This window comes from Belonocnema kinseyi, chromosome 4 (genome assembly GCF_010883055.1).
Source record: "Belonocnema kinseyi isolate 2016_QV_RU_SX_M_011 chromosome 4, B_treatae_v1, whole genome shotgun sequence".
Classification (NCBI taxonomy): Eukaryota; Metazoa; Arthropoda; class Insecta; order Hymenoptera; family Cynipidae; genus Belonocnema; species Belonocnema kinseyi.
Window position 1 is genome coordinate 70,710,374 of NC_046660.1, and position 21,176 is coordinate 70,731,549.

General features: G+C 28.7%; 1 protein-coding gene across 1 annotated transcript in view; it reads left to right on the forward strand.

Moving 5' to 3' along the window:
* The window catches only part of LOC117170719 (E3 ubiquitin-protein ligase SIAH1-like), a 26,008-nt gene continuing 4,832 nt past the window's right edge, over positions 1-21,176 (forward strand). Inside the window, exons 1-4 of the mRNA XM_033357732.1 lie at positions 1-722; positions 5,846-6,173; positions 9,149-9,388; positions 12,782-12,974. Of these exons, the coding sequence (XP_033213623.1) occupies positions 5,945-6,173; positions 9,149-9,388; positions 12,782-12,974 (662 nt within the window). The 5' untranslated portion in view covers positions 1-722; positions 5,846-5,944. The remainder of the gene's footprint in view (positions 723-5,845; positions 6,174-9,148; positions 9,389-12,781; positions 12,975-21,176) is intronic.

Genomic DNA, 21,176 nt, shown 5'->3' on the forward strand with positions numbered 1-21,176 from the left:
CGTACTTAACCTACGCTCTAAGCAATTGATCTCCATTTATAATTTAATTTCCATATCAGGATTCTCTCAAAAGATATCTATTTCATCCGCAAAAAATGCACGAAACGATAAATTCCCTATAAATAACAAAAAACCGAAAGAAATACTGAAAATCTTCACTTGATAAAAAGCCAGATGTGGGGTGGGAATGCAGCTATCTCCTCGGTGTGGATGTGGTTGTGCAATTGACTATGCACTTTGTGTTGTGAATGCATCCTAAAAACGACAATGGCGGCCTCGTTTGATCTGCAGTGTGCGTAATCTGATCAATGAATAAGCATCGTAGTGTCGTCGTGTTAATTAATTTTGAGTTTTCGCCTGGAATCTGGAGTACACGAGAGGCGATCGAGCGGCTATGATTCTTTCAAGAACATCGCGAGCATTCCTGCGGATGGTGTTGCCTCCTCGGCTGCGACTTCTCGGGATGTAGCTCGGCCTTAAGACAATTATAGGTCTGACCCGATCATCGATGAATCTTTACAAGTCGTTTTATACGCTTTCTTCAAGACCTCCGAAATTGAGTCTCACGAGGACCTGCTGGGTGTCATCAAATTCACCATCGCCGTCGCTACGCTTAAGTGCCTTCTGCCAAACACTTTAGTTTCCTTAGCCCAGATCACGTAACACTCAATTCTCAGCTGCAAGTTGCAACGACTCACGCTTCTGCATTCTTTTTATTTTAGGTAAGATTTATCCAGCTCATTTTTATCATTTTTAAGTCTCCGCAGTCAAATTTTGAGAATTTCAGCGTGCCACACAAAATATGAGATAGAGGTGGAATTTTCCATTATGGAAGACATGTCAGTTGCGTACATTTGGCATTGTTTATTTGTTGTGTAGTCGATGTTTTGCACTTTTACGTCATTGCATCGACTACGAGGTTTTTTACTTATATAAAAAAACGTTGCACCTTTGAGTGTCTAATTAATTATTCTCGGTCGGGAGTATAATTTATTTGTAGTGAAGAGAGTGTACTTGATTACTTTCAATTTAGATATGATAAAGAGAAGGCTTCATTTTAGTTATCACCACGTATGATTTAAATTGTTTATTAATTCGTTAGCAAATAAACCTGTACAATCATAGTAGTGTCACATATTAAGAAAAATTATTTTATTTAAAACTATATTGGCAATTTTTCATCTTTTTCTGTTGAGAAATTTTAAATTTAATCAAAATTTCAATTCTTAATACTTTCAAGTTAACACCTATGAGCTTCAATTTTTTCACATCGGGAAAAAGTTAGAAAATTACGTGAATTTATTTTCTGGTCGAGAATTTGTTTAATTTTTATAGTTTTAGTAGAAAAACATATGCAATCAGGACTTCAAGTAGGAAGTCTTACAGATAAAAATGTTACATTTCTAATTTTGAATTTTTAAAACTAATCCTTGTAAATTTATTTAATTCTCAAGGCTTGAATTTGACAAATTAAATTTTTTCAATCTCCGCTCCTATTTTATAATTCGCAATGTCTGCGGTTACGAAATTTTCCGTAACAAACCTATTTTCCAACTCGTTCAGAGCTAACGTTATGGAAAATTCCTTAACTCTAACCCTTTTTCAGTTCGTTCAGGGCTAAGTTACGGAAAATTCCATAACCATAGCCGTTAAATTCAGAAATTTTATTTCAATAATATTTTTAATTGTAAATATATACAAAATTGTTCAATATAATATTTATATTTCTCAAAGGTATATATTTTAGAAATGAAGGCATGAATACTTAAAGAATTGTTTATTCATAACAAAAATACAATAATTTTATTTATTTCAATTTGAATTCAGGATTCATCTCTGTTGGTTAAAAATTCTACTATTTGGTTTTAATTTAACCTGTTTTGATCTAGGATTCAACTATTTTATTGTAAAGTTGTATTTTTTTGTTGAAAATAAATTTTCGTACCAAAAGTGTATCGCTGATTTTCGGTTAAAAATTGATCATTTTAATTGAAAATTGACCGTTTTATTTGAAATATCGACTATTAGATATTTTGTTGAAAATTTATCTTTTTTTGTTGAAAATTCAACCATGTACTTGGTGAAAGTTGAACTACCTTCAAACGGGGTATAGTCGCTCATCTAGGGTAAAGTTGATCACCAATAAATTCGCACCAAATAAATTTTAAAGTAAAGTTTGACAACTTTACTAATTAAAACAATCGATAATCTTTTATTTTTGCCCTAAAAAATTTGATACTAAATTTTAAAATATAAATTAGAAGGTAAGCAACTTTACCCTACATGAGCGTCTTTATCCCTTTTTACGACACTTTGTTAAAAAGTCATTTTTTAGATGGATTCATCATTTTAGTTAAAAATTAATACTTTCGGGTTAAAAATTCAAATATTTGTAGAAATCTCGTTTTTGGCATAAAAATTCATCAATTTGGTTGACATTTTCTTCTTGGCTAACAAATCTTTCTGGGATGTAAATTCAACTTTGATTGAAAATTAATCTGGTTTTGTTGAGGGGTCAACTATTTTCTTAAAAATTTGTGTGTGTTTGAATTCAACTGGTTGAAAATTCGTTTTTTTTGTAGAAAATTAATTTTTTAGCTAAAAATGTAGCCATTCCATTTTCTATTATTTCTTTAGTTAAATATATAATTTTTTGTCTTGAAAATTAAACAGTTGGTTGGAATTTAATATTTTTTGTTTAAAAATTCTACCATTTGGTTGAAAATTGTTCTATTTAGGTTGAGAAATTAATTATTTGTTTAAAAAATCATCCTTTTAGTTATGACTGCAACTGTTTGATGGGGAATAATTATGATATTAAATCCAAAGATATGATAAAGAGAAGGCCTCCTTTTGTTTATTGCCGCGCATGCGCTTTAAATTCTTTATTAATTCGTTGTCAAATAAACTTGTACAAGTCATCACAGCGTGTCATCTGTTCACCTTTTATCAACTATTTTAGAACTTTTTTTTATCTAACAATTTTAAAACTGTTTAGGAATTTGTTTCCTTTTTCAGTTAAAAACCTAAAATTGTATTCAAGATTTCAATTGAAAATGCCTTTGAATTAATTTTTATGAGGGACAATTATTGTCGAGTCCGGGAAAAAGCTACAAAATTGTTGAGTTTATTTTCTGGTCGAGAATTGCTTTAATAGTAAATACGAATTATTGTAAAATAACTTAGTTTTTAAAGACTTACATTTGACAATGTTAATGTTCTCAATCTCGTATATTTAATTGTGGAATTCAGCAAGTTAAAAATTTGAACGTTTTTCATTTTGAATGTTTATTTTTGAACCGGATAGTGAGTCAATCCTTCACTTTTATTTGATTTTTTAATATTTTTTGTCACCTGTTCAGAAGATGGTTGAAATTCAAAGGATTATCAATTTAATATTTTTAATTCGAAAATGTATCGTTTTAATTGAAATATGAACTATTACATGTTTCGTTGTTATTTCATTTTTTTAGTTATAAGTTGAAGTACTTAGTTAAAAAAAATATTTTCGGGTTCAAAATTCAACTACTTGTAGAAAATTCGTCTTTGGTTTGAAAAATCAACAATTTGGCTCAAATGTTGTTCTTTACTAACTGAAAAATCATTTTTGTTTGAAAAATGAAGTTTGTTTGAGACTTAATCTGATTTTGTTGAGGATTCACTTATTTTTGTCAAAAATTCGTCTTTGGTTGAATTCTGCTGTTTAAATATTAAATTTTTTGCCTTCAAATTAAATATTTGGTTGAAAATGCAACTGTTTTTAGTTGTAATTTAATCTTTTTTGTTTTAAAATTCTACCATTTGACTTAAAATTCATCTATATAGGTTACAAATTTAATTAATTGTTTTAAAAGTCAACTAGCTGTTTGTAAATGCAGCTGTTTGGTTAAAAATAATGTAGTTTATTAAACCTATTTTGTGAAAGTCATCTTTTTTGGTCGAAAATTCTCGTTCGGGAATACTTTTTTTTGTATTTGTGAGAGTGTAGTTGATTATTTTCATTTTAGATATGATAAGGGGAAGGCTTTGGTTTATTTATCACCACGCACGCACGCACTTTAAATTCTTGATTAATTCGTTGTCAAATAAAGTTGTACAAGTCATCACAGAGTGTCATCTGTTCGCCTTTTGCCAACTATTTTATAACTTTTATTTTACCTTTTTCCAGCTGAAAAACTAAAATTGTATTCTAAATTTCAATGTAGAATGCTTTGGAGTTAATTCGGTTTAACTGCAATTTTTTTGAGACCAGGGGAAAGCTGGGAAATGACCATGAATTTATTTTCTGGTCGGGAATGTGCTCATTATTGTAATTATTCTTGGTATTAAATCGAAATCATTTAAAGTGTTAGATTTCTAATTGAATGCCTTTTAATACTTTAATAACTATTATTTTCAACCGATCAAAATAAAATTCTTCAAGATTGAACAATTTTAAATTATGAGCATTTGAAATAAGGAAATCAGAATTTAAACATTGTTAATTTTCATTTGAAATCCCTTAAATTTGAATAGTTTTATCTTGAAGATGTTAAAAATGTCATAATTTGACACTCAAAAATGGTACAATTTTCAACTCAAAATCTTAATAGATTAAATAATGAAATTGTAAGCGTTAATATATTGATTAATTTTAGATTCAAAATTTATAAACGAGTATAATATTCAATTGAAAGGCTACAAAGTTATTTATAAATGAATAGATTTTAAATTCTAAGTCTTAACAGTTAAACTATTTTCAGTGTTTCAATGTTCAATGATAAATTTGTTTTAGGGGCCATCCATATAGTACGTAATCAATTTTTCGCCCAGAAGTACCCCCCCCCCCATGTAATCAGCCATAACCATTTACCCCCCCCCCTCCCATTTGATTACGTAATCAGCTATAAGACCTATAAAATAATAATCTCGCCCACTTCAATGTTAGGAATTCAGAAGACAATTTCAAAATTTAACTAGAGCATCATATAATCCATTATATCAAAAATTACACGATGTTATAAAAACATTCATTTATTGTCTTTTGAAACAATAGAATAAAAGAAAAATTTCTAATATCTTCAGTCGTCCTTGATCGCTTAAAATGGCGCAATCATCTCAAGAAGATAATGATGAAAATATGAACTTAAACATACGATTACGTAATCGCTTAAACGATGCCCCCTCCCCCATGTAATCATTCGTAATCATACCAATGGGACCCCCCCCCCATGATGGTTACGTAATATATGGACGGCTCCTTATTTGGTTTGAAGACCTCGAAATAGTAGTTGTTAAATTTTGATGGCGTCTAATTTTCAAGTAAAAGTATATTTTCAAATATTTTTTATTTCGAATCTTTTTTTTTTTAATTTTAAATTCTTCAAAATTTGAATGTAGAATTTTATTATTCGGCATTATATATTTTAATTTAGATATTCTTATTTGAATAGGTACTTTTTATGAGTTTTGTTTTTAGAGCTTGAATTTTTAAATTTAAATGACCAGGAACATATTTGTTAAACCCGTAAAATGAGTTTGAAAGAGATCGGTTAATATTAACACGTGCTCTAAAGAACATGAAATGTCCTATTGATTTAACGTAGGAAAAAGGTAACTTCTTGCATGTTCTTTTATTTATACAATATTTTGTCTAGTCACCTATTTTTCACCTATTTTTGAAGAAAAAAATCACTTTTAAAATCCAATAGTCACTCTAATGACTGATTGTAGATTAAATCAGGTAGAATACGAGGTTAAGAATATAAGAAATAAAAAATATATTTGTACATCTCCTATAAAATAACAGATTTTCTTAATTATAATCTGTACGATTTCGAATTTGAAGAATGAAATTTTGTTTCAGGTATAATTTAAGAAAATTGTGCAGGAATGTTCCACTGCTGCGACTGAGCCCACAAAGTCCACAAAGTGCTCTGCTTTGGAACACAACTTTCAAAAAAACATGTCCCAGCTAACCCTAAACACTGGAAAGCGAGGAAGAGGTGTTGCAAGCACCTCGGCTTCAGCTGTGTCGGCGTTAAGTAGTTCGACCGACCTAGCCAGCCTCTTCGAATGTCCAGTTTGTTTTGATTACGTATTGCCACCGATATTACAGTGCCAAAGTGGACATCTTGTCTGCAGCAATTGCAGACCAAAGCTAACGTGTTGTCCTACTTGTCGTGGGCCTTTAGGTAATAACAGTCATATTTTCTCATAAATTTCCTCACGATTTAAATAACAATTGAGGAATAACCGAACAAAAGATGATAAATTCATTCGAGATAATTTCGACAATGAAGACTTTATCTCAAAGATAAGGCACAAAAGAAAAATCCAAATAGTATCATATCGAGGAAACTATCTAACTGATTATCCAATATTTTCGAATTATTAAACATATCAGCTTGAGATATGCAGTTTTTATGGCATATTGACACCTTAGTACACAATACACGAATTTAAATTCATATATTTTAAAGGTTACAAACTTTTGAAAACGGGGTTTTAATGGGATATAATCTTATTCTTCTGCTTTTCTCCTGTTGTCGAAAAACTTCTTCTTTTTCCCCTTTGTTCATTAAATATACTGCATTTGAGAATTCAACATTTGAATTACTTGGAAAATTTCTGACCAGAAAGCAAACTTAAATATGTAAACTGAAATTTATAAAGATAAAAGTTTAAAATGTGTAGATGTAAATTTCAAGTCAATGCTAATCAAGATTTCACAATTGAAACTCGGGACTCTTGCGTCTGAGTTTTTATTTTTAAATCTTAACTATACAAAATTTAATAATGTTTACTTGACCGATTTCAAACTAAACTATCCAGGATTTAAATAAAACATTAAAGCTAAAGTCATTCTTTGGACGGAAAAATATAACGATTTTATTATTAATAATGGTATGCTTAAAAGAGAAAATATTTTTGATCATGAGAACGATTCTAAACATGTGAAAAACGATTTATTTAACCATTGGTTAACTATTAATTTGCCAATGGCGACCCGTTTTCGAAAACATCAAATTTTATGTATTGAAATGTTTACTTATTCAATTCAATTTTCTTTCATTTTCAACTTTTTAAAATTTCGGTTTTAATCAGTTGAAAATTGATAACTGAAATTTTCAATAGATGAAAATGGAAGAAAATTGATGATTGAATTTTCAGCAGTTTAAAATTCTGCTCTAGAAAATTGAAGAAAATTGAAAATAAAAGAAACTTGAAAATCGAGTTTTCAAAAGTTAAGTTTAAAACATTTAAACTTTCTTAGTTTTCAAGTTTTTAGTTAAACCTGGGAATTTAATAAGTAATAATTTTAATTCATAAAACAAAAATTTTGGAAAAGGTAAATTTTTTTTTAAACCGAGTCTGTAATGGCAAAAAATGTTTTGGCAAATTAATAGTCATACAATGGACTCTCAGTTTAGGAATGTATGGGTCATTAAAAAATCATTTAGCATTATTTAAAAATACAAAATTTCTGATAACATATTCTTCGCGTCCTGAAAATGCTAAAAGCATCATAACCCAGTTTCTGTTCGCTTACTCAATTCTAATTATATCTAATCTAAAGAATTAGGGATTGTCCATATATTACGTAAGACGTTTTTCTGTTGTTTGAATAAAGACGAAAATAATATTTTTATTAAGTTGAAAAGGACACAGCGATATAAACAAAAGAAAAATGTCTTACGTAATATATGGACGATCCCTTAACCAGTAATTCTTTTTTAAATTTGAGAAATTTAATAAAAAATAAATCGAAATTAAAATGTTTCTTTAACGTCTAACATTAAAATATTATTCTTTTTAGAGAATTCTCCTTGTTTATCTTATTTTTATTATTATTATTTTTTTTTGCTTATATTTTAACTGAATTAATAGAACTAAAAAAGAAAATCCAAGTATTCTTGGTTGAATGTTAATTATTTTTAATAAAAAAGTTTGCCATTATATTTTTGGTTAATAATTTATCTCTTTCTGTCGAAAATTCAAATGTTTTATTGAACATTCGTGTTTCTGGATAGAAAGTTGGTACTTTTGGATAGAAAGTTCATATTTTTTGGTTGAAAGATAACTTCATTTTTGAGGTCTTATATTGTATTTTGGATTTGAATTCCTCTCTTTTGGTTCAAAACATTATTTGGTGCAAAATGTCATTCGATTGAAAATTAAACTTTATTGTTAAAAAGTCACATTTTTTTAAAGTCCTACGCAAAAAGTCTACTGTTGTATGTTCAGTTTATAATTCATCTCTTTTGATGAAAAATTTCACTATTTGGTGAAAATTTTAATTATTTTGAAGAAAGTTCATATTTTTTGTACCATAATTACTCTTTTTTGGCTAAAAATGTTACTATTTCGTTGAAAATGTAGTTATTTAATTGAAAATTCAACTATTTTCTTAAGAAGTTATCTTCAGTTGAAAGTTATTTCTTGTTATTAAACAAAATCTATTGTATTCTGGCTTCAAAATTCATTTCTTTTGGTTAAAACCTGTATTATTTGATGGAATATTTCATTATTTCGTTGAAAATTCAACTGTTCTGTTAAGAAATCATTCTTTTTTTGTCTAAAATTCCACTGATTTATTGAAAATTTATCTTTTGCAAGAAACGTTATCTTTTTTGTTGTAAATTCATCTTTTTGGTTTTAAAAGTCAAGTGTTTTCTAAAGACATTCGACTTTTTAGCTAGAAAACTCAAGTTTTAAGTTTTTTCCCGAGTTTTTCGACTTAAAATCTGGGAAATATGGTAACTACATTAAAGTTATTTAAAAGAATTTATTCACCCTATTTTCCCTATTTTGGAAGTATTTTGGACTGTGACGTTTAATATAATTTTTACAATAATTTACATTGTATATTTGATCTTGTAGTTCTAAAATTTTCATTTTTTAAAATTGATATTATAAAGTAATTAGTATTGAATAATGATGATTGTAAATGCTAAAAAAAATTAACCGAGCAGAATGTAAGTTTTGACCGAGAAAAGCGGCAAATAACCTAAGCTTTTTATTTGAAGTTAGATTTACCATCCTGAAGTAAGAAATGATTATAAAAGGAAAATCTTAAACTCTTGCAATCAAATTTGTAGAATGTTCTTGATGGTTTCTTCAAATGAAAAGAACAAAAATTATGAAAAATTCGATTTGCCTCTTTCAGGTAATATTCGTAATCTTGCCATGGAGAAAGTAGCGAGCAACGTTATGTTTCCATGCAAGTATTCCACCAGTGGTTGCACCGTTTCTCTGGTGCATACTGAGAAGCCAGACCACGAAGATGCTTGCGAATACCGTCCATACAGCTGTCCCTGCCCGGGTGCTTCCTGCAAGTGGCAAGGTTCATTGGAACAAGTAATGAACCATCTTGTACTCAGTCACAAAAGTATCACGACTCTTCAAGGTGGGCTTGAACAATTAAAAAACAAATACAGAAGCTTTCCCCCATCCTCCTCTTTACCCCCTTTTTTTAAATTCCTCTTTTGCTCCCTCTTTTCAAGAATTCTCTCCCTTTTGCTCATTTTTTCACGTAAATGTGAACTAATCCTTTTGGATTGAAAAGTTATCTATTTTTGTCAAGAAAATTCATCTTTCTTTGTTTAATATTAACTTTTTTCTATGAAAATTCAACTTTCTTCCAAAAAACTTGTCTGGGACTAAAAAATTCAACTATTTGGTTGAAAGTGCAACTTTTTTGTTGGACTGTCTTTTTTTAATAGAAAGTAGTCATATTTTATTGAAAATCCATCTTTTTTGGTTGAAAAAGAACTTTTATGGCTTGAAAATAAAACTTGACTTAGAAAAAGATTTTCTTAAATCATAGTAACTGTTACTTCAACATTTTTTTTTCATTCAATCAACAATAATTTCAAATTAAAGAAAACCATTTAAGATTAAAAGAAATTGTTGTATGAACCAAAACAATTTCTTTGAACGAAGGATACTTTTTTTAATGGAAAGAAAATTTGTGGAATCAAAGAAGCTTTTCCTTCACTAAGAGCAAATTAATATTTTTTCTCGGTTCAGAGAATTTTTGTTTATAAATTTTTAATTTTTTCCTTTTTAAGATTTTAGTTTTCAATTAAAATTGAATTGGTTAAATTTTGGAAAGTATTATTAGCAATTTGAAAATTATTAATTTTTAAGCGATTTTAATTTACTCACAGTAATTGAAATTTTAAAGTGTTTCAGCATAAAAAAGTTTTAATAACACAATTTTTGGTAACTAAAATTTTGTTCAGTTTTAAATTAAGTTCTCATTCGTTTAAGTTTTAAAGTTTGGGAGTATACATTTTTTTATGTTTAACGTTTCCCATTTAAAATGACTATATATTTCAAAGTGTTTTTGTTTTAAATAATTTAATTCATTTCTCATTTTAGAAAACGTCTTCTAATCAGTTTTAATGTTAACTTGTAATTTTATTATGTCATGACAATTTAAAATTCTAGACTATCAGAAGCTTGGCATTTGAAAGATTTAATTTAGTTTTCAATATTAAATTTTCAAATTTTAATGGCTTTGAATTCAAATTATTCAAATTTAAAAGTCTTCAATCTTTAATTATTTATTTTGAACGCTTTTAATTAGAAAAAATACAACTTGAATTACTCCTAATTTTGAGCTATCCAATTTCCAAAATTTGAATCATAATATAGATTTTTTAACTTTTTTACATTGTCATATTTTTAAGTTTTTAATCTATGGTCATGCTAATTTCGTGATTCTCCAATTCAAATAATAATTTTTTAATTTTTAGCGCTTCGACTTAGAAATGATACAATTCAACTCCTTTTGCTATTTAAATTGTCCAAAATCGTTCGTGTATATATATATATTTTTTTTTTTTAATTTCAAGAGCTTGCAATTCGAAATTGATCATTATTAAATATTATTTCAAAAATATTTAAAAAATATTTATATTAAAAAATTGGTTTAATAATGGATTTTTAAATTTGCATATTTTCATGTTAGTAAATAGAAACTCAGAGACAGGAACGCGCGATTTGCGCGTGTGAATTTGCTGCTAGTGTGCAGTAAAACGCTTATCTGTACTTTCCTTTATTAGACACAACAATTTTATTATCTTTCTTATTATATGATTTGAAAATCAATGAATTTCTTATAAAAAGGTTTGCTGACCTTTATCGACTTCCGCAATTTATAATATATGTGAAAACCGTGGGTTTTGCAAAGAAGAAAGCTGAGGAAGTTTCTTTAAACTAAAGACCCTTTTTGAAATCAAAGAAACTTTTCCCTTACGAAGGGTCAAAGAATGCGATCCTTCGAATCAAAGAAATTTGCTTTGAATGAAAAATCTTTCTTCTGAGTATTTGGCCGATAATGCAACTGTTTTTGGTTTGTGTTTAATTTTTTTAATTTGACCATTTGAGTGCAAATTCATCTTTCTAGGTTAAAAGTTCAACCATTTTTTTGTTTAATTGGTCACTTTTACTTCAAAGTTTAACTATTTGGTTCAAATGCAACTGTTTATTTAAAAATGTTGTTTTTAAATTCAACAATTTCGTTGAAAAATACTTTTTTTTTAAATTCAACTAGTGTGTTAAAAAGTCATATTTCTGGTTGAAAATTAAACTGTTTTGTTGAAGACTCTTCTTTTCACTCTTTCTTTTAAATTCAACTGTCTTATAAAAAAATTGTCTTTTTAATTTGAAAATTGAACTATTCGGTTTAAAATAAGATTGTTTTTGAATTGTTACATCTTTTTTGTTCACAAGTTCAATAATTTGGTCAACTATTTGATTGGAAATTGAATTATTTTGTTAAAAATTCTATTATTTTGTTCATCTTTTTTGGTTGAAAATGCACCTTTTTATGTTTGAAGTCTAATATTTTAAGTTTGGAAATTCGACTATTTGAATGAAAATATATCTTTTTAGTTTGAAAAGTTAACTGCTTTCGTGAAAAATCGTTATTTTTGCTTGAAAGCTCTACTATTTGGATAAAAATGCAACCATTTATTTGAAAATTCATCACTTTACTTGAAAGATTTGTTTGTTTTAAAGTTCAACTGTTTGGATAAAAATTATTTCTTTTATTTTTTAATTCAACTATTTGGTTTAAAATTAAAGTCTTGATGAATATTTGACTAGTTTGTTAAAGTTATATTTTAGGTCGAAAATTGAACTGCTTTTGTCGAGCATTCGTTTTTTTTATTTATTTTTTTTATTGAAAATTTATCGCTTTTGGTTGAAAAATTATCTTTCTTGGTTTAATATTAACTTTTTTGTTGAAAAGTAAACTGTCTTATTAAAAAAATTTATTTTTTGTTTGAAAATGCTACTGTCCTTGGTTGAAGCTTATTCTTAATTTTTAATTTTACGATTTGGTTGAAAATTAGTTTCTTTAAGTTGAAAATCTAATTGGTTCAAAATTGAATTATTTATTTAAATTTGAACTATTTAGTTGAAAATTAAATTATTTTTGTGAGAAAAATAAATTATTTATATCAAAATTTAATTATTTTGTTGAGAAAATCTAACTATTTTGTTAGAAAGTAATCTCTTTTGGTCCAAAATGTAACTGTTTTGTTTGAAATTCGGTTTTGAGTTGAAAATTCATTTCTTTTGGAAGAAATTTAATATTTTTAGGTTGAAAATGCAATATATTTCGACTTAAAATCTTAGAAATACTATTTGTATGTTATTATTTCCCTATTTTTGTGAAAATCACCCTACTTCCCCTGTTTTAGAGAATATTGAGCTGTGAAGTCTGCAAATATCTTACATCAACTTTGATTACGCATGGATATCTAATCATTTTTTTTTTCATTTCCAGGAGAAGATATCGTATTTTTAGCAACTGATATTAATCTACCTGGAGCTGTTGATTGGGTAATGATGCAATCCTGTTTTGGTCACCACTTCATGCTTGTTCTTGAAAAACAGGAGAAATATGATGGGCACCAACAGTTTTTCGCCATTGTTCAACTAATTGGTTCGAGGAAACAAGCAGAAAATTTTGCTTATAGGTGAGCTCTACTTTCATCATGCTAAAACCATTTGTATTCGATTGTACTAAAATTAATATTAAGGGCATGTGATACTTAGAATATCGTCTATTTTACCAGTTTTAGGTTCCCCGGCTTTTTTCTAGAATAATAAATATTTTGTCTTAAAAATTTGGGAAATGATAGCGAACATGCTAACGGACGTCCCCACACACTTTTTGGTAGGTTAATTTAAAAAATGTTGATATTGCTAACAACATGAGTGTATATTTCGAGGTTATGTGTGTTACAATTCACCCGAGCGTTACTTCCAAACTACACAATATTTTTGGCCGAAAACTTTGGACTTACAAATAAACATAGTGACGAATATCCCGGAACTAACCTTGTTTGCAGGCAATCAAAACAGTTTATTTCATAAACAATTTCCAGGTTATCGGAAAGGCAGAGATGGAAAACGACGTAACCTCAAAATAATGCATATGCATAAAATTTTTATTCAGTACAATACATTTTTTTTGTTATTATCCTTCAAAAAAGAGTTCGGGGTTGTCCGTTATGATATTTTATAGCATCCCCGAATTCAGTTTAAAAAAATTTTAATTTTTGTAGAAAAAAACCGGGGAAACTGTAAGTATCACATGCCCTTAAAAGACAAAAGTTTTTTAAAATGTTGAAATCTTTCAAGTCTGAAATATTGATTTCCAGTGTATATTTCTACTCGTAAATTATTAATTATCTGAAATTGAGGGGCCGGATCGTATAAGGGCGTATAGAATTTTCTCGTGCGAAATCATAGTCCCCTGGAGGCTTCAAAACAAATTTTGGATTTAAAATTTTTGAAGGGCATGTCTGAACGTAAAAGTTTATTGTGCATCTTTTTCCTCTAGACAAAAAGTTGTAACTTTTTTAATTTTCGAAATAAAACCAAAAAACTGACTTTTTTGTAAAGCTTGATTTTAATCCGTTTTTCACTTCAACTCGTGCTCAGTGCTTCAGTTTTTGAAATTTTTTAATGAAAATTTCAAGGAATGTATTTCAAGATGTCCTTCGATTGACAATATGATAGGATTTCAAAACCGTTGTTTTCAAAAATTATTATCAATCTTTTTCTGATGTTCGGCGCGAATCGAACACTTGTAACTTCCAGCGTTTCGTTTAGCGAGGGAATTTTGAGCAGGCAAATACTTCTCGCGACAATAATTCGGAGAAAGGTATAATGAAGTTTTTTGGAAAGTTTCAGATCAGAATATTTAATTGTTTAGCTTCGTGGCGTACAGCCACACGGCACTAAGTGTATCGCCAATGTATGGCTTATAAATTTGATAAAACCTAAATCTTTTATTGAATAAAAATACAACAAATTAAGTTTACTGAATATAAATCCATTTTAGTAAATTTCCGATGTATTTTAAAATAAAGTATACAGTTTATTCTTCATCAGAAGAAAGAATCGAGTCGTTTTTGGTTTTATTGCTCGTTATCGAGGCAAAGTATTCATTAAAAAACGCTTGTCCTTTTGGTGTGTGGTATTTCAATAAACTCTTCACTTCTTTCATTTTTGCTTCAGTTATTCCAACGATTGGAGGGGGATTTCTTTCTAACTCCGCGACTTTCACTTTCGTTTGAGTTTTAAAGATGGAGACATTCGTTTCTGTGTAATTCTCAAAAATGTCAACATTTCCGTTTGGCAGATAGTGAACTACATAAGCTTTACTTATCTTCATACCTTTAGGATGTGATACAGATTTCTTAAAGAATTTTTCATAATCATTCAAAATGTTATCACCACACTGTACCATAGTGAACGGAGGATCTCGAGAGTTTCTTATTAATTTAATGTACTCTTCTGCAGTTTCTATGCGTTCTAGCTTCTTCTTTTACTGCGAATGCATTCCAAAATGAAGGTCGCATTGAAAATATGAATGACCCCGAACTGGAAAGACATGCCAGATGTCGACACCCAATTTCATGGAAAGTGTAACAAGATATGCAAATACTGTGTAATTCTTATTTTGTCCACCACATGCATCAGAAAAAAGAACAATCTTTTTGGGATAATAAGTATCAAATTCTTGTTGTATTGCATGATGGAGAAAACTGCATACAGTATTTGCCCCTTTTTTGACATTCCCTTCTAATATAGGATACATATAACTCTGTTCGGAACTATAAACATGAGCGTTAAACAAATAAAGCCACAACAATCGTTTGCCAAACTGTTCATGACCGGAATTTTGGGTAACGCAAGATTCTGAGCATAATCAAATTCGCAGCAGAGAACCCCTTCCTCGGAAATCAGCTTATTTCTTAAAATTGTATATTCTTGTACCTCTTGTTTGTGAATCGCGATTTCAGGGGATTCCACGTTTTTCAAATCACTTTCGTTAACATGTATTGCACACGTTAGTACGTGGTAATCTGAAAGTAAAATTCACGTTTCGATTAAAGTATTTTGCGTATTTAGACTCATCTATTAAATCTTTCTCTTCGAGATCCTGCGTTACACTTATGTAGTAGTCACAAAACTCGTTATACAATTTTGTTAAATTTAATTCTGGATTCGTAAAATAATTTAATTCAGTGCATTCTCGCGAATAATGAGATTTTTGATGCGGCATGGTTAAACAATGTTCCTGAATTAATTCTTTCACTTGATCAGTTAGTTTTATTTTACGCTTTTCATGCATTCCCCTACAATAGACTTAAACTTTCATCATTTAACATTTTTCCCTGTACTACTCGCAATCTTTTCTCCGACAAATTTAAACAACTCAGTAAACATTTTTTACATACGACAATTACACTGTCATCAGTAGCAAATAAAAAATTCCAGGTTACTAATCTTGAAACTTTGTGAGCATTAACTTTTTTTTGGATCATTGAACTTCATCAAAGTACTAAGAAGGATGGATTGCTTATGGTAATCTCCCAATTCCCAAAATTTAGAATGCAACTTCTCTTGTGCAGATATTGCAATACTTTCGTAGCATTTTCTTTTGCAAAAAGATTGCAAGGGAGTGAAAAGTTTCTTTGACATAAATACCTTTTCGAGATTTTTTGATCTTGAAACATATTCTTCTCCCTGCAAGTAAATTTCAAACCTACAGATTTTATCTTCCAGTTTTTTAAACTTTATTAAGCACAAAACAATTTCTTTGAAATATTCATCATTTTAAAATGAAAAACGATCAATAATTTTGTATATTATTTTCCTAGTGTATGATTTAATTCATTCTATAAAATGACTATGTCTGAAAAATGTAGTCAATGAAAAATATTAATATAATGTCACAAAAATTTATCTCGTGCAAAATCGATAAAATACCAATTTTATTTACTGTGTATTTAAAATTGGTTTTGCGTACATTTTCCGCCCATGTACTCTCGTCTCTTTTTCGTTTTCTACCTCGAATTGCCAGAGGTATATTTTCCATTTTAAAACAGCAATAGAAAATTTGTGACTAGATTGATTATTAATAAATACAAGAGATATTCAACTTTATTAAGCTTAAAATTTAATTTAATATGCACTGTCCAGAGCATAGTTAAGGACTAACTGATCTGTTTTATTTTTGAAATAGATTTAGACAAAGAGTAAGAAAATTTGTGCATAGGTTTGTTTTCAAAATGCATGTTCAAGGTCGCTTACGAGTTAAGCCGAATGTCCGTGTAAACATTAGGTGTACGTTAAAGTATACTACATTTAAATCTAAAGAAACCGAAAAAATACATTCAAAATTAAATAAAATTCATAAATATTTTGTTAACTTATTTTTGTTTAACTGTTATTCACTAAAAAATTTCATAATATCATATTATAAGCAAAAACTCTCTAGCAAGAGAACGTGGCACAGCGGAGTGGATAGTAAGCTCGAAAACTCCAGCGCTGACGTTCACTAAAATCGTAACTACTCCTAAACTATTAAATATTTTGATCTGAAACTTGCCAAAAAGCTTCATTACACCCTTCTCCGAATTTTTGTCGCGAGAAGTATTTGCCTGTTCAAAATTCCCTCTCTAAACGAAACGCTGGAAGTTACAAGTGTTCGATTCGCGCCGAGCGTCAGAAAAAGATTGATAATAATTTTTGAAAACAACGGTTTTGAATTCCTATCATATTGTCAATCGAAGGACATCTTAAAGCACATTCCCTGAAATTTTCATTTAAAAATTTCAAAAACTGAAGCACTGAGCATGAGTTGAATTAAAAAACGGATTAAAATCAAGTTTTTCAAAAAAGTCAGTTTTTTGGTTTTATTTCGAAAACTAAAAAAGTTACAACTTTTTGTCTAGAGGAAAAAAGATGCACAATAAAATTTCACGTCCAGATATGTCCTTCAAAAATTTTAAATCCAAAATTTGTTTTGAAGCCTCCAGGGGACTATGATTTCGCACGACAAAATTCTATACGCCCTTATACGATCCGGCCCCTCAATTATAAATATCATATGTGACCAACTCTGAAGGAAGGGTTCAATGTCTGAAAATATCAGTTTTGACGGTTTCAGTATGCTGAAATCTTATCTTTTCAAATGCAACTTGTTTCTCAAAAACTAGATCATTGCACTAGATCCCTTTCTTCTGAGTCGTTCGGATATATATTTTTTGTAATCAAAGAGAGATATACTTTTTTAAATCAAAATATAGAAACAATATTATTATGATTTAGAACAGCGGCTTTTGAAAGAGATCTCTGCAATTATGAATTTGAAAAGCGATTTTTCTGTAAGATTTTCAATGGCCGCAGCTACATGTACCGAATTTTCAGTTTTAAGTTGGTACAGGGAATTTTTCAAAAGTATTAAAATTCTAAGTTATACCTGGATTTGAAAGTGGAGTATAATAAAGTATAATCATGACTTCGAACGGGAAATTTGCAGGAGCAATTATACGTAATTGAAATATGTCACTACAGATCCAAAGAACCAGCCATCTAAAGCTGATTTTGAAAACCGATGAAATTTTAATGCAAAATTTCTTGGTCAATTTGTCGGAATTTGCTACGTTTTTTAGATATAATTTTGTTTACTCGTATTCAGAAACGTCATATCTTTGGAAATTGTGTTATTTAATTTTTTGACTGAAAATTGAATTTTTGATTGCAATCAGCAGCCGAAATTTTCAACTTCCACATCCTGGATAACTTCTTTTAATCAAACTTTTTTGACTTCAATTCACAACCACTTTAGCTTAAGAGTGGACTTTTGTTTCATCTTTAGTTGTGGTTTCGATTATACAGAATGATTTTTCGTTATTTTGAAAAATCCTCATTTTCGGGGTGGCCGCGCTGGACCGGGAATTTTTTGAGGCCGAGAAAAACCTGGAAATGGCAGTGCATTTTTTTACCGGGAATTTTACAAATCTAGAACAAAAATATGTCAAAGTTCTATTTCAACCATTTTTTTAAAAGTAATTCGTTGAATTAAATTTTTCAATTATGAAAGTATTCAATTTAAAGTACGTAATTGGCAAATCTTTTACTTTTAAAAATGTCCATTTTAGAATTTTATTTTTAAGCGCACATTTTTAATTTAAATAATTTTGAAATGCAGTTCTGAAGACTTAAACAAGTCAAAATTAAAATCGTTTGAAGTTAACATTTTTGGATATAATAAATAAACTACTTTTTAAATGGAACCTTACAAAAATGTATACGTCCAATTGAAACCTTATAAACTATTTTCAACTTAAAAATAACTTCATTATAATTATTTATTCTTAATTAAAGGCTTTAATTAAATTAAAACTATTGTTTTAGTCTAATATATTTATTTTTTAAGCCATTCGATACAAAATTGTGTAATTTTGTTTTGGAAAGATCCAAAATTCATTTTCGAAAATTAAAATTATTTCAAATAATTTAAACGAAAGTGTGTGTGCCGACCAAATTCGGTCATTCGTACCGAAATTTCGGTGCAAATAGCCAAAGCCTAATTTAAAACGTAGATTTTTGCAGATTTTAAACAAAAAATGTAGAAGCTTTTTAAGTATTCTGAGGCGCTTCAAAAGAATAAAAATATTTTCTTAAGATTCCTAGGAAAATTGAATATGATTTTTTATTTTTAAAAATTCTTTTAAGAGAATATTTACAAAAATTTAAAAATATTTCCAAAATTGCCGAAGAAGAATCTGGAAGATTTTAAGGAAAATTGTTTAATTTCAATAGTTTGATGGGGATTTCAAAGACTGGAATATTGCAGGTTATTTTAAGATTCCAAGGCATTTTAAAGAGACTTAAATCATTTTAACGGATATCTAAGGTTTTAATCATTTTAATGGATTTGAATATTTTAATGGATTTCAAAGAATTTATTCACATTTTTTTAAAATTCTTTTTAATCCTTCTATATTCACTCAATTTTATTCAATCTAATGGATTCTTAAAAAGTTGTTTAATTTATCTTGTAGTCTTTTAAAGTCACCTTAAATTCTTAGGCATTTCAGCATATTTTTTTAATGTCCTTTGATTTTTTCTAAACTCATTTCAAATCTACTCAATTCAACGAGTTTTTTTATATTTTTGTAATTGTTTTCAATTCAGTTGATTGCTTTCTTAATTCAGCTGGATTTTTTTATGAACTTCATCGAATTCTCCTCATCCCTTAAATTCCATTAAATTCACTAAAATTTTACTGAAATCAATAGAACTTTTTCGATTTTTAACCTGTATTTCCGATTCATATGAATTATTTTTAATCGGTTTGCAGTCATAAGTCACTTTTTTGGTTACAAATTAGTAGGGTTTTCAAGATTTTAAGAGATTTTAAATTATTTTTCGTAATTCAGCCTGAATTCTTATTAATTTAACCTGAATTCTTTTAAATTCTTTGGAATTCCCTACAAATTTTTTAATTCGCTTGAATTCTACTAAATTTTGAATTATTATTTATTAAAAGTTTTGATTTAGTTGATTCTGAAGTATTATTTTAACCTCACCTAGAATTCTCAGCCACTTCATCATATTCTTTGTAATTCCCTTGCATATTTTTAAGCCTGTTTCAAAGTTACTGAAATCAATGAATTTCATATAAAATCTTCTCATTTACCTTAAACTTCCATACATTTTTTCTAATTTCGCGGAAATAAATGGAATTAACCCATTAAGTCCCAAAATGAAGAAATTTCTCTCTTACGTTTAAACTTGAATAATTTTATAAAAAAGGCAAAAAATTGATTGTAAAATACTCTTTTTTACTATTTTCGGGTATGCTGTAAGCGATGCAATGGTTAAAAAATGGAAAATATTGATTTTCATTTGATAAGTAACGAATTTTTTTTCAATAAAAAAATAGAGAGGGTAGGAATTTTTTACCGTAGCAAATATGCAGAAAAGTACAAAAAATGTCTGTAATTTTTAAATCCGTTGAGTTTTTTATCCACGCTATTTTAAATTTCGTTTTATTGATATTTTTGGTGATTTTTCCGCTCAAATCATATAAATATTTAATTGTTGCAGTAAAAAGGTATTTGCATAGTTTATTTTTAAACAAAATAGAAATATTTAGTGTTAAATAGGTAAAATCATGATATTAAGATTATAAATAATCATTTCATTTGCTATTTTACGTCATATTCACACCAAAATCCAATGCAGTGAGTGAAATATCGTTTTTTTCCAACGTTTGAGTTATTCACTGATATTATTTTCATGAAATTAAAAGTTAATGTTTACTGATATACAATTTTACATGACTCTGCTGTGTAGTTCAATAAGTCCTTAGAATGACCAACAAATGGCGCGCGAATCGCTCCAAATGATCTGTTTTCAGTCAGCACCACTCCCGACTAGATATATGATGCAGTCACAGTCCACATCTTCTGAGTTTACGTGTTTTTATAACCAATTGAAAAAAAAAATTGTTCGTTAAGAAAAATGGAAAAAAACGAGTTCAGAGCGGTAATCAAACATTTTCATTTAAAGGGTTTAACTCCATATGAGATAACAAATGAATTGGACTCAGTTCATGGCACATCTGCCCCTGCCTTAGCAACGGTTTATAACTGGGTAAATGAATTTAAGCGTGGTCGTACATCAATAATGTTTGCTCTCAGCTGAGAATAAACGCAATAGAGTGGTCGCCTCTGAGGCTCTTTTGGCGCGCATAAGCCGGAATCGTAAGGAATTTTTTCGTCGATTTGTGACTGTGGATGAAACATGGATACACCATTCCACTCCTGAGACAAAGGAACAATCCAAACAGTGGATTTCCACAGGCGAAC